The sequence below is a fragment of the Lucilia sericata genome, unplaced genomic scaffold (assembly GCF_015586225.1).
Source record: "Lucilia sericata isolate MDLA Ls3-8-SP2 unplaced genomic scaffold, ASM1558622v1 Contig002449F_arrow, whole genome shotgun sequence".
NCBI classification, from domain to species: domain Eukaryota; kingdom Metazoa; phylum Arthropoda; class Insecta; order Diptera; family Calliphoridae; genus Lucilia; species Lucilia sericata.
Genome location: NW_023996236.1, coordinates 39,890 through 52,266, shown reverse-complemented (window position 1 = coordinate 52,266; position 12,377 = coordinate 39,890). Strand labels below are relative to the sequence as shown.

At 27.2% G+C, this 12,377-nt stretch overlaps 3 protein-coding genes across 5 annotated transcripts; 1 reads left to right on the top strand and 2 right to left on the bottom strand.

Moving 5' to 3' along the window:
- Positions 1-5: 5 nt before the first annotated feature.
- LOC119613942 (scaffold protein salvador-like) lies at positions 6-1,499 on the bottom strand (the record flags this gene model as incomplete). Its single annotated transcript, XM_037970012.1, has 2 exons — positions 1,267-1,499; positions 6-1,210 (listed from the first exon to the last, which is right to left on the bottom strand). A coding segment is annotated over exon 2 (1,158 nt), but the record flags the coding sequence as incomplete, so codon positions are not given.
- Positions 1,500-2,162: 663 nt separating this feature from the next.
- Positions 2,163-3,464, bottom strand: LOC119613944 (ATP synthase subunit d, mitochondrial). Of its 3 annotated transcripts, none has more exons than XM_037970016.1 (2): positions 3,352-3,464; positions 2,163-2,928 (listed from the first exon to the last, which is right to left on the bottom strand). In XM_037970016.1, the coding sequence occupies exon 2, from the start codon at positions 2,907-2,909 to the stop codon at positions 2,373-2,375; it is 537 nt and encodes a 178-aa protein (XP_037825944.1). In that variant the 5' UTR covers positions 2,910-2,928; positions 3,352-3,464; the 3' UTR covers positions 2,163-2,372. The 3 variants fall into 3 exon arrangements, with proteins under 3 accessions (XP_037825944.1, XP_037825942.1, XP_037825945.1); XM_037970014.1 differs by having other exon boundaries at positions 3,330-3,404; XM_037970017.1 differs by having other exon boundaries at positions 3,242-3,355.
- Positions 3,465-3,702: 238 nt separating this feature from the next.
- Positions 3,703-4,739, top strand: LOC119613943 (39S ribosomal protein L55, mitochondrial). Its single transcript, XM_037970013.1, has 2 exons — positions 3,703-3,987; positions 4,543-4,739. The coding sequence occupies exons 1-2, from the start codon at positions 3,808-3,810 to the stop codon at positions 4,687-4,689; spliced, it is 327 nt and encodes a 108-aa protein (XP_037825941.1). The 5' UTR covers positions 3,703-3,807; the 3' UTR covers positions 4,690-4,739.
- Positions 4,740-12,377: the final 7,638 nt, after the last annotated feature.

Below are 12,377 nucleotides of genomic sequence, written 5' to 3'. Positions count from 1 at the left end.
TTTGCACGTGAGCTGAGATCATAAGAAGACATCATTTGGTTTGTATTAGAATTGTTATTCTGATTATAATTATGATGTGGCTGCTGATGGATTTGATGCTGTAGAGGTTGATAATGTTGATACTGTTGATGATGTGTATGATTTATGTTACTGGCCATTGAGGTGGTGTTACTATAAATAGGCGACTCTGAACGATTGCCATGTGTGGACAAGGACATTTGTGATTCGGCCATAGTTAAGGAAGGCGGTAGGAGAGTATTTGACACACGAAATGGATTCTCATAAATGGGACACGATTCGGAGGAATAGGTTTGTGTTAAGGGAGGATGTTGATGATGTTGTTGTTGCTGCTGTTGCAATTGGTGATGTTGCTGCTGCTGTTGTTGTTGATAATGATGAGGTGGTGTTTGAGGTCTTGGTGTAGCTCCCCTAGGCAATTTCAACATATTCGACTGCATAGAATCCAAACGTTCTCTCATCATATTAGTATGACCATCAAAAGAATTGGCATGCTTTTGATTGGACGAATAGCTGCGTTGAAAGTAACTTGATTGTGAATGCTGCAGCGGAGACGATTGCTGGCGACGCATACGATCGATCTGCTCTATATTCACATAATTACTGCTACTGCTGCTCAAATTATTGTTGTTGTTGTGACTATGACCCGGTGACATTTCTAAATTGTTAGTCGAATAAAACGAATGTGAGGTTATGGGCGACGGATGATGCTGCTGTTGATACTGCGGCATACGCCTCGTTGGCTGTGTTGATTGTGGTGGTTGAGGCAAAGTTGAACGCATTGAGTTCGTGGAGGGTGGTAATTGAGATTTTGCTCTACGAGCATGATAATAGTCCGGCTGTGTATCGGTATAGGTATTACGACTAACACTACCCGAACGTCCCCTACCACCTACAGTACCAACACCACCAACGCCATCGCAACTGGGCGAGGCCGAAGCACATCTCTGTAAAGTCTTTGATTTCTGTTTTGTACGTTGATCATCGAAAGACCAAACATTTATGACGGGTATTTCGGGAGGAGTCTCCTTCTTGACATACTTCCCCACAACGCCCTCTTTGTGTGCTGTCTGTTTATCTTTGCTCCGGCGTGAGAGCATCGTTGGTGGTTTACGATTGCACAGCAAAATGGTTAAGTAGTTCATGCAACATCCAGTAAAGGAAGTCGCAGTTTAAAAATCTATATCCTCGCCTGGGATGGTTAATAAAATAAAATTGAAGATTTCTTTATTGTCGCAAAGTGCTTACTCATGGATGTTGCTTTGATTTGTTTCTTTTTATTATATTATAGAAATTTTTGTTTTTATAAAAAATATGTATTATTCGTATTCGCGTTGTTTTATTTCTATTATTTATAACAAATTTAAGTTAAAAGTATATTAAAATAAAATTAAAAAAATATATAAAAAGAACTTGGTAAAAAATACACAAATAAAAAAGGGCTTCCCTATGGGAATCAGCTGTTCAGTGATGCTAGTACAGCGTTTTTTCAAGATTAGAAAATTTTATAAATCTTAAGATTTGTAATATAAGGAATTGTAAAGTTATCATCAGAAATGACTTTAAATAGAAATAAATATGATTATTTTTCATGAAATGTTAAACAGTTGTTTTAAAATGCTTGCATATTTAGTTATATTTTACTATAATTGGCACTCATTTCGCGATTTTTGCTGAAAGTAGTTACCATCATTGCTTTTGACCGCTATGGTTGACTTATGACATATATAAATGCTGAATGCTCCATATTTATGCAGATATGGTATTGCAGTAAAATGAAAATATTCGGATAATACTGTTTCTACCATTAATTGATAATGATGTTCTTTTTCTAAATAAAATCTTATTTAACTGTTATAATTATAAATAAAAAAGAAACTTTAAAATTATTGATTGAACTACATTGTAAAGTATTAATATTTTTGCAGTGTAAAAATTATCAGTAGATATTGATTTTCCGGCTCATGAACATTAATAAGTGATTATCGGCCGATAATCAAGATATTATGAAAATATTAAGGTCTATGTAGATTATTTTCAAGTATTCAACTATAATTGTTCTCAGTAGGGAACTAAAGAAACAGCCTTCAAAGCTTCTAATCCTGTGAAATATCCTCCGAAACAATTAAAAAAAATACTTTAAATAGATTTTTGGAGAATGTTTTTTATTGATGTTAAATTATCGTTTCACATACTGTGTAATTTTTCTTTTAATTAATTCGCATTGTAATTAACGAATTTGTTTTGAACCCTCGATTTTTTTAAACTCAAGAGTTACAAAACTACTTTTTTTTATTTTGAAAACAAAACTTCACAACTTAAAATAAATCTACACCCAAATATCCACCGGCTCTCTAGTGTTCATGAGCAGCACGAGCGGCTTCCATTTCCTTGGATACATAACCGACTTGCTCTTCAGGGGTGTGAGGCCAGAAAGTGGGACGGTTGACGGGATCCAAAGCCAAATCGGGGAATGAATCGCGGTAATCTTCCATGGTCATTTGCTCGAATGGCAACAACGATTTCAAATGATCGATTTCCTTTTGCAATTGAGCAATGCGGGCTTCAGAGCTCTTCTTGAAGTTATCGATTTCAGCCTTGGTTTCCTTAGCTTGAGCCTCAACCTGAGAGGTGACATTGTCAGCTGGGTAGGGTACCTTAACGGCTTCGTATTGCTTTTGGAAACTGTCAACCAATCCGGGAATGGGGACCAATTTCTTGTAGTGAGCCCAATCGATTTTTGGTGGGTTCTCGGGATTGGCCAAGACAGCGCGCATGTAAACATCCGACTTGGATTTGAAGGCGGCAAAGTTGGCCTTTTGGTTGGCGGGGACACGCTCGGCCAAAGCAGACCAGTTAATGGAGGATTGTGCAACGCGACGTGCTGCCATTTTTATATGTTTTCAAGAGCTAAGGAAAAAATAAAATAATTAATAAATAATTTTGAGGTTATGTAATAATTTAAGGAAAATCAATTTTCTAATTTCTGGTGCAGCAAAATTACTAGTTTAAGCTGAATATTATTAGTCTTAAAGCTGTTAAGCTTCTTTTAAATCATATTTGTTAACGTAATATTAAGTCTTTTTGCATTAAATTTCTTTAGTAAAAGGAATTATGTAATTTGGCACAAGGCTTTGCAAAACATGAACGATTTTTTGCCGCTGTTAAATTTTGCATTATACAATAATTATAATACTTTTCTTTAGTTAAATTTATTTATTACTATCTTTTGCACAGGAATTCCTAAGAACTTTGCTAGTTTTTTAATAATAATATAAAATATTTTGTAAAAAACACTAAAATTATATTACCAAAGAAGAAAATTGCACTCACAACTTGTCAGAGACCTACAAATGACAATTTATTTACTGTCAAATAACAACGAGTAGAAAAAGAATAAAAAACAAAAATAACGAGTTGAGCTAAAAAGCAGGGTTGTATTTTGTTTATGTATTTAAAAAGTAAACCTACTTAAAAACAAAAAATAACTTGTGAAAATAATTTAAATAATAAAAATGTCAATTATATTGGTTGATTAATTAATCTTATAAAATTTGTATTGGATCTTTTTTAATTTGTTGTAATTATGTTTACTTTTTGGAAAAACTTGGCACCACTTGCGAATATTTTTATTCGTTATTGTTAAACAGCTGTTGATACTGACAATTTTTGACATTTCTTTTTCAACTTTCCTTTTATATTGTGTAGTTTATTTCATAAGCATTGTGATTTGTTCACAGAATTTTATTTTTAATAAATCTGTTTTAATTTATATTTTGTGAATTAAAAATGTTACTGAAGTACATTTCCCCAGTTGTCCAACAACAATTACGACAAATTTCTTCAGCATCGGCCGCAGTAACAAGATTACATCGCTCCATTTATGCACGTCAATATCCCACGGTGGTGGTTCTACCCGATGGCTCTACTATTAATATACGTTATAGTGAACCAAGAAAAATTGTCAAGGTAAATCACAAAAAAACGGGAAAAAATTTAGTTTCCTTATGGTAGCTGTTCCGAATAATAGCTTAAAATATGACAAATTTGTTTTGGAAAATGCCGGGAACTGGAAGCCAATATATTCATGTGAACTTTTTTAAACTATTAAAACTATGCTAAACCGTTAGAGAATGCAATTAGCACAAGGTGGAAGATTTGTTTTCTCATCATCCTTATTTTGAAAAATCTATTAAAATCTTTAGAAGTACTTTTTAATAAACATACATCAGCTTTCTCTTAAGTATATAACAACTGAATACGTCAAGTTTCACGGATGATAATTATTTTGCAAACTTCCCTAAACAGGGAGGACGGTTTAGTGTTTTCTGTACGTAAAATGTGGAAGCTAAATATATGTATGTATGTGTTACTTTTAAAATATAGGCTTATTGATAGCAAGGTGCATCAAAGTGCATCTTGCTTTATAAATTATGAATTTTTAATTATTGTTTTATTACAGTATATTATATATACATCATACCAAATATTTATTTCTTATTGAATTTTTTTCTTACATTGCAGTTACCTCTAGACTTGAGTACTTTAACTGAAGCTGAACGTAAAGCCCGTCTCGAAGCACGTAAACCACGCAAGAAGGTTAAGATTGTTGAAGAAGTGGAGGATAATTTCAATGCTAAGAAATATATGAAATATATTAAAAAGAAATAGGTTTAATTTAGAAAAATAAATAAAAGTTGTTTAAATAAATTACGAAAACTTGTTAAAACCAAACGGATTTTATTGTAGTTTGGAATGAATGAAACATTTAAAAATTTCTTCATTGAAAATTTTAAGAAAAAGTTAGATAATATATTTTTGTAGAAAATTTTTGATAAAATACAAAAACATAAATATTTTAGAAAATTTTCTAAAATATATTTTTTTAAAAAAATTGCAATTAATTTTCCTTTATTTTTCAAATAGAGTTAGTTTATGTAAGTTTTCAAAAAATAAAAATATTTAATAATTTTTAGAAATTATTTTTTGTTTAGAAAACGTTTGTAAAATTTTCTAGTTTTTTGAATTTTTTTTTTTAAATTTATTTTAAATTTAGTAAATGTAAAATTTTTTACAATTTTCAATTTTGATAAAAATTTTAATTTTGTTTTTCAAAGAAAACTTTAGTTACATTTTCTAAATTTAGAAAATGTTTTTGACATTTCGAAATTTTTTGTTAAACTAATTCTAGAACATTTTTATTTTCTTAGAAAATTATTGTCAAATATTGAAATTTTCGATAAATATTCTAGTTTTAGAAAATCTTCTTTGAATTTTTAGATATTAGATTTATATTAAAATTTTCGTTACATATTCAAATTTTAGAAATTTTTTAATATTGGAAAAGATTTCTTTAATTTTCCAATATTCATTTTGGAAATAATTTGAAAATGTTTCGTTAAATATTTTTATTTATATTTTTAGAAAATTCCGTCTACTATTGGAAATATTGTAAATTTTATAATTTTCAAAAGTTTTCGTTAAATATTAAAATTTTAGAAAATTTTCGTATTCTAAATTAAGAAAATTTTCGAAAAATATTTTAGATATTGCAAACATTTACATACATTTTCTAATTTTAGAGAACTTTAGTTAAATATGTATGACAGTTACTAAATATGTATGACAGTTTCGTTAAATTTGCTACAATTGAAAAAGTCATTCTAAATTTTTTGTAAAATATTGAAATTTATAAAGAAAAGCTTTTATTAAATATTGTAATTCTAGAAAAGCACTATAAAGTTTCGTAATTTTAGAAAATATGATATTTTCAGAAAATTTTATTTATATTATCTACTCTATGAAAAATTATTCTAACAATTTTTTTAATTTTAGAAAATTTTTTAATTTAAAAAAACTTCTTTATAATTTCTAGATAAAAAAATTTCGTAAACTTTTTTAGTTTTAAAAAATTTTAATTTGTTTTAGAAGAAATTTAATAAGTTTTTAGAAAATTTTCAATAATTTTTTAATATTTTATTTTGTTTTTCTTTAAAAAAATTAATTTCTAGAAAATTTTCAATTTAACAGATTTTCAATAACTTTTTTTTATTCGAAATTTTTAATAAAAAAAGTATGTATATGTATATATATTAAATTGTCCGCTTTTTAAACTATTTGCAATTTGTAGGAAATTTTTTATAAATTTTTCGCTCTTTAGAAGTTTCGAAATTTGTCTTTTCTTTAGAAAGTATTAGATATTTTCTATTTTTAAATAATTTTTTGCAAATTTTTCATAGAAAATTTCAATTTTTTTTTTGCAATTTTTATATTTTAAAAAAATTTTAAAAATTTTCACTTTAAAATTTTATAAATTTTTATTTTATTTCTTTTTCAATAATTTTTTCGTTAAATTTCTTTTTTCGAAAGTTTACAGTAAATTTTCTATTTGTTCGTCATCAAAATTTTAAAATAAATACTCTATTTTGATAAAACTTTTAATGTCAAAAAACTTTCGAAATATCTTTACATATGGCAACACACACCTTATGTCAAAAACAACGCCGTTTTTAAGCCGCTTGCCAAAATTTATATTGACAGCCGACGACGGTTGGCTCTATTTGGTCGGCGCAGGTCTCTAACAATTGGAATTTTTCAGTCATCTACGCGCCGTCGTTCGTTATGTTTGTCCGAAAAAAGATTTTTGGAAAAAGCGGTATCGTGTTGTTTTTCTATTTTTGCAATTTATATTAACACAAACGTAAACGCAAAAAAATTACAGAAATGCTAAAATAAACATAAAAAAATACGGTGCTAAAATTATAAAACAAAAATAATAATTAAAACAAATATTTAAGAGAAATAAGAAAAATATACTTAGTGAAAAAAGCAAGGAAAAAAGTTAAACAAAATTTCTTTAACCAGAAACCAAAAAAAAAGCAGACGTGTATACAAAGTGCTAAAATTTTAACAAATAAAACCTAAAGAATGTGTGAAAAAAATGTTACAACAAATAAAACCTTTCTAGTGGATTATAATTTAAACAATTTCCCAGGATTACTTTTGGATTAGCCTAAGGCAATAATAACTAATGGATACCCAATAAACCAAAGAACGATATGATAGCGAAAACGGTATTGCTTTTAAAGGGCGATTATGATATCATATTTCGTTATTTAAAACGATATTATTATAATATCGTTTTATATTATTTTGTTTCCAATAAAAAAATTAAGAAAATACAAACATTTGAAAAAAACTTCAAACATAAAAATAATTTCAATAAAATTTTCGAACATAAGAAAACTAAAAAGGATATTAAAATAAAATCAACTAAATTATTGATAAATAATCCAAATAAATACGCGAATTTCGTTCGATACTTCAGTTTTGTGGTAAGTTGACATGTATGTAATTTTGAAAAGTTTCAGGTATTTGCAAGAAAATGCATAATGTGATGAAAAATATGATTACTTTAAAATATGTATTAATGTATGTATGTAAATATGTACAAATGAATGCAATCCTTCCCTTTTCAGGCTTTTTTATATGTATAATAGCGAAATATTAAGTTAAATAGCGTTTTAAATGAAATTTTAAGAATAAAAAAGCATATAGAAAAAAAACTGAAAAAGGCGATTTAACTATCATTATTTTTGGAAATTATGATAGCGAAAACGATATCATAATTTTATGGAAAAATGATATCATAAGGAAAGGTACCATTTAGTACGTAAATACTATCGTTCTCGATACGAGAACGACTATCACTTATGATATTTTTTATCACCTAAGTGATATCGTTTCGATATCGTTATAATATCGTTTGGTTTATTGGGTAAAGTAAATTTTTGTTAAATTTTAATATACCACTTTTTTTTTGTACAACAATTTTTTATACTTTTTCATTTGTATTTTGTTACATTTTCCTTATGTTTTGTATTTTCTTATTGCATTTTTTTTGTGTGTTTGTATGGTTGTCTGTCTATTTGCTTCTCTCTTCTCTATGTTGTTTTTCTGTTTTTTTTGCTCTTTCTCGCTCGTCTTTTTATGTTGGCCCGTTTGTTTTCCACCTTCATTCTGGTATTATTGATAGATACACAAACATGCAAACATAAAAAAAGACTTTTGATTGCAAACAATAATAACAACTAATGCAACAACAACAACAAAATTCATTACAGTGTGATGCATCAGTGAATGATAATAATAATGTTGCTAATGTTGATTATCATGATTTTTTTATTGTTGTTGTATTTTTGTGAGATATGTATGTTGCAAATGTACCGTTTATTTGAAATGTTTAAAATTTAAGAAATACCTATATACCATCTATTTTTAAGAAATTTCTTGAAATTTTCTTTTAAAAATTCAACCACCTCCTTCTTCTGCCCACTTTTGTATTCATTTTTTAATAACTATTTATTTCATCTTGTATTTATCCATCGTTGTCTTCTTTTTCAATACCGCCAAACTGTTTTGTATTTTCAATTTAGTTTTTCTCTTTTGTGTACTATCTTGTTGTTGTTGTTGTTTTATTTTCAATTTTTCTTCACTCTTGTTTTGTTTGGTATTTTGTTGTTTTACAACGTTACATCTGTGTTCCGGATATTTAAAAATAACTCGAATAAGAAAAAAATAGAAAAACACCACTGTAAAATTGTACAAGAATTTATTTTTATAACTTGTATGTAAATTATTTACATTTATCTAAACATCCCAATAAACCAAAGAACGATATGATAGCGAAAACGGTATTGCTTTTAAAGGGCGATTATGATATCATATTTCGTTATTTAAAACGATATTATTATAATATCGTTTTATATTATTTTGTTTCCAATAAAAAAATTAAGAAAATACAAACATTTGAAAAAAACTTCAAACATAAAAATAATTTCAATAAAATTTTCGAACATAAGAAAACTAAAAAGGATATTAAAATAAAATCAACTAAATTATTGATAAATAATCCAAATAAATACGCGAATTTCGTTCGATACTTCAGTTTTGTGGTAAGTTGACATGTATGTAATTTTGAAAAGTTTCAGGTATTTGCAAGAAAATGCATAATGTGATGAAAAATATGATTACTTTAAAATATGTATTAATGTATGTATGTAAATATGTACAAATGAATGCAATCCTTCCCTTTTCAGGCTTTTTTATATGTATAATAGCGAAATATTAAGTTAAATAGCGTTTTAAATGAAATTTTAAGAATAAAAAAGCATATAGAAAAAAAACTGAAAAAGGCGATTTAACTATCATTATTTTTGGAAATTATGATAGCGAAAACGATATCATAATTTTATGGAAAAATGATATCATAAGGAAAGGTACCATTTAGTACGTAAATACTATCGTTCTCGATACGAGAACGACTATCACTTATGATATTTTTTATCACCTAAGTGATATCGTTTCGATATCGTTATAATATCGTTTGGTTTATTGGGATATTTGTGATCTCTCTTCATTTTAACACATAATTTTCAAGTGTTTTTTTTGGAATATTTATAGTTTTGTTGGATTTGTTTGTGAAATTTGTGTGTTTTTAGAAGAAGTTTTTTACAGGTGATTACAATTTTTTAAAGAAAATTTAGTATATTTTTACTTACTTTTGCAAATTTTATTTAAAATGTTTAGTGCTTGTGTTGGGTTATGCACTTTTTTCTTACCCGGTGAACAAACGAGTTATATTGGAGGAATGTGGAACATCTTACTTTTTGATTGAATAACTTACTACTTATGGCCAAACATAACTTTTTACAAATGTCCTTACCCGGCTTCGCAGTTAAGCCACTCATTACCAAGTAATGTATGAAATAATTACATTACCAAAATTAGAAAATTATTTGCAAATACCTACATTTCTGATGTTTCAAATGATGCTGAAATTTTTGCCATCGAATGAATTTATTTGGTTTTAGGACACAAGGACAATCAGGGAAATAAGATCCGAAAGAATGCCTAAACAGATGATCCCTACACTTCTATAGCTGTGGTATCGAATACGATCGACAGAAAATCGGAATTTGAGTGAAATACTTTCAAAATTTGCAAAAAGCTCTGATGCCGTCTTTCTCGGTCTCTCATATCGTCAATGATAGAAATTAAGGTTTCTTACATGAATACTTACTAAACACTGTACGATAGGACGCATGCCAGATCGTATGGGCTACCATATTAAAAATTTCTTTATAAGTTGTTTAGAGGAAACAGAATCAATACAAAACCTTTAATGTAGCTGGCAGCTCAATAAAAACCCTCAGACATCTTAGTACAAACTTCTTTCATGATATAATTAAAGGGACTTGAGACTTTCTCAAGAATGCGTCAAAAACAAATTTGTTTAAATTTGTTAGAAGGTCTCTCTCTGGGCGAAATGTATAAAAAGACCATTCAAATTAAGGAAAAATATAAAATCTGTCTTACTTTGCGGATCGAAACTTTAAGAAATTAATTATTTATTAACCACTAGGAGCTGTGTTATCAAATCTAAATTAATAACATCTACAATACTTAAGCGCCAAATTCAACATTTTTTAAAAGGCTTCCACTCAAATCTTTCAAACCGAAATTACAACATTCCCCAAAACAAAAATACATTTTTTTTAGGAAATTCACACACATAATTTCTCAACAAAATACCATAATTTAATGAAGTGTTTAAGAAATAAAAAAATGAACGCATAAATTTTTATTAAATCAAAACACGGAAGCAAGCAGAGCTATCCGAAAAATAAAGAAAATAAAATTTAAAAACTTGCAGCATTTTAATAATGGTGTGGTAGCTATTGCGCTGTTTGGCTATCAAGTGTTGACGTTAGCCGTTATAATAATAAAACAGAAAATCATAATAACACAAATTTCCATAAATCTAAACAAAGTTCATATAGTAAGAGTTTAGACATGATTTTTTTTTATACATTAAAGGGGTCGCCTACTCATATTTTTCAAAAAGCTTTTTTTTCTTTCTTATAAAGTACTTGGTTGGCATCATTGTAACATTTTCTTTACACCATCATCATAAACATAATCTTTTTTTTCATCATTTATGAGGCCTGCTCTGCCCATTGGTTTGATTTTAATATTTATCCATTTAATACCCATAAATCTTTGTTATGATTTTGTATTTTTTTACTTTGCCAATCTTTTAACAATTTATTTTTTTTTTTTTTTTACTTTTAAAGAAAACTGAAAGATGTAACCTACTCATAATGATGACGTTATGCATAAGTTATGAAATATTTGATTTTGTAATACGGAAATATTTCTTTTTACGTTTTTTTGTTAAAGAATTCCCAAGATTTTAAATCATTTAAATAGTAATGTAATTTTTTAAACAGCTTATAGATTTTTTTTTCATTAAAAAGCTATTTATTATCGGTATTTTGTATTTAATAATAGAAATTATGTTTTTGTAATAAATATATAGAGCACTTTGAAAGTTAATATTTGATTAATTGCAGATTTCTTAATTTTGTATAGAAAATTAACATTTCTGGTTGGAATTATAAATGAATTTAATTGGTTGTTCAGTTAAAATGTCATTTATAGATTACTTTTACTTTGTTTTATATCGATTTTGACAAGGGTTTAACAATTTGTTATTTTTATACTTACTGAAGTTGCTGTGGCAAAGTAATTTAATCAAGACTCGTTTGTATAATTTTCAAATGGGAGCTTTAGATTCTCTTTTCCAATCGGAAACATTCAGTTGGTTTCCATTTTATTTGCTTACTTTTTCTTTAACGTTTTACCATTTTATTTCTACCAAAACTCTTTTGCTTTATATGACAAACTTTAACTTAAGATGTTTGTTTACATTTCATATTCTCCATAGAAAAATCAAACTTGGCAGCACTAATATTTTTTGTTTACAATTTCTAAATACCGTTAGCTTATGTTATTGTTTAAGTGTTGACAATATGTGAAATCAAAATAAAAGGAAATAATTTGCTAGTATAAATAAAGATCAACTTTATTTAAATAAATAAAAAATAAAAAATGTTTAATTAAAATTAAAATCATTTGCAGACACACCACAAAATTCTACACAAACATTTCAAACGGCCGGCTTTTAAAATACAAAATAAAACCTTTTTGCAGCCAATTCAATTTAACCTAAAACAATTTCAAGAATTTCTAAATTTGTACGAAATAGCTGAAAAGTTTCAAAACACACACATGCAAAAATAATGCCAAGAGCCAAAGTCATTTAACGAACGGTCAATATAAACAAAAATTAAAAGAAAACATTTAAATTTAAATAAAAAATCTTTTTAATTGTTTTCACGTTTATTTTAATTTATTTCCCCTTATATAAAAAATTTCAAATTGAAACGCAAAAAAATACCAACAAAAACTATAAATAAATGCAAGAGATTTGAACTTCATTTTTAGATTTAAATTGT

Bases quoted from the DNA above. Each gene is read 5' to 3' on its own strand.
- LOC119613944 (XM_037970016.1), bottom strand. From the start codon at position 2,909: ATGGCAGCACGTCGCGTTGCACAATCCTCCATTAACTGGTCTGCTTTG.
- LOC119613943 (XM_037970013.1), top strand. From the start codon at position 3,808: ATGTTACTGAAGTACATTTCCCCAGTTGTCCAACAACAATTACGACAA. The intron at 3,988-4,542 runs GTAAATCACAAA...CTTACATTGCAG, and splicing joins AACCAAGAAAAATTGTCAAG to TTACCTCTAGACTTGAGTAC.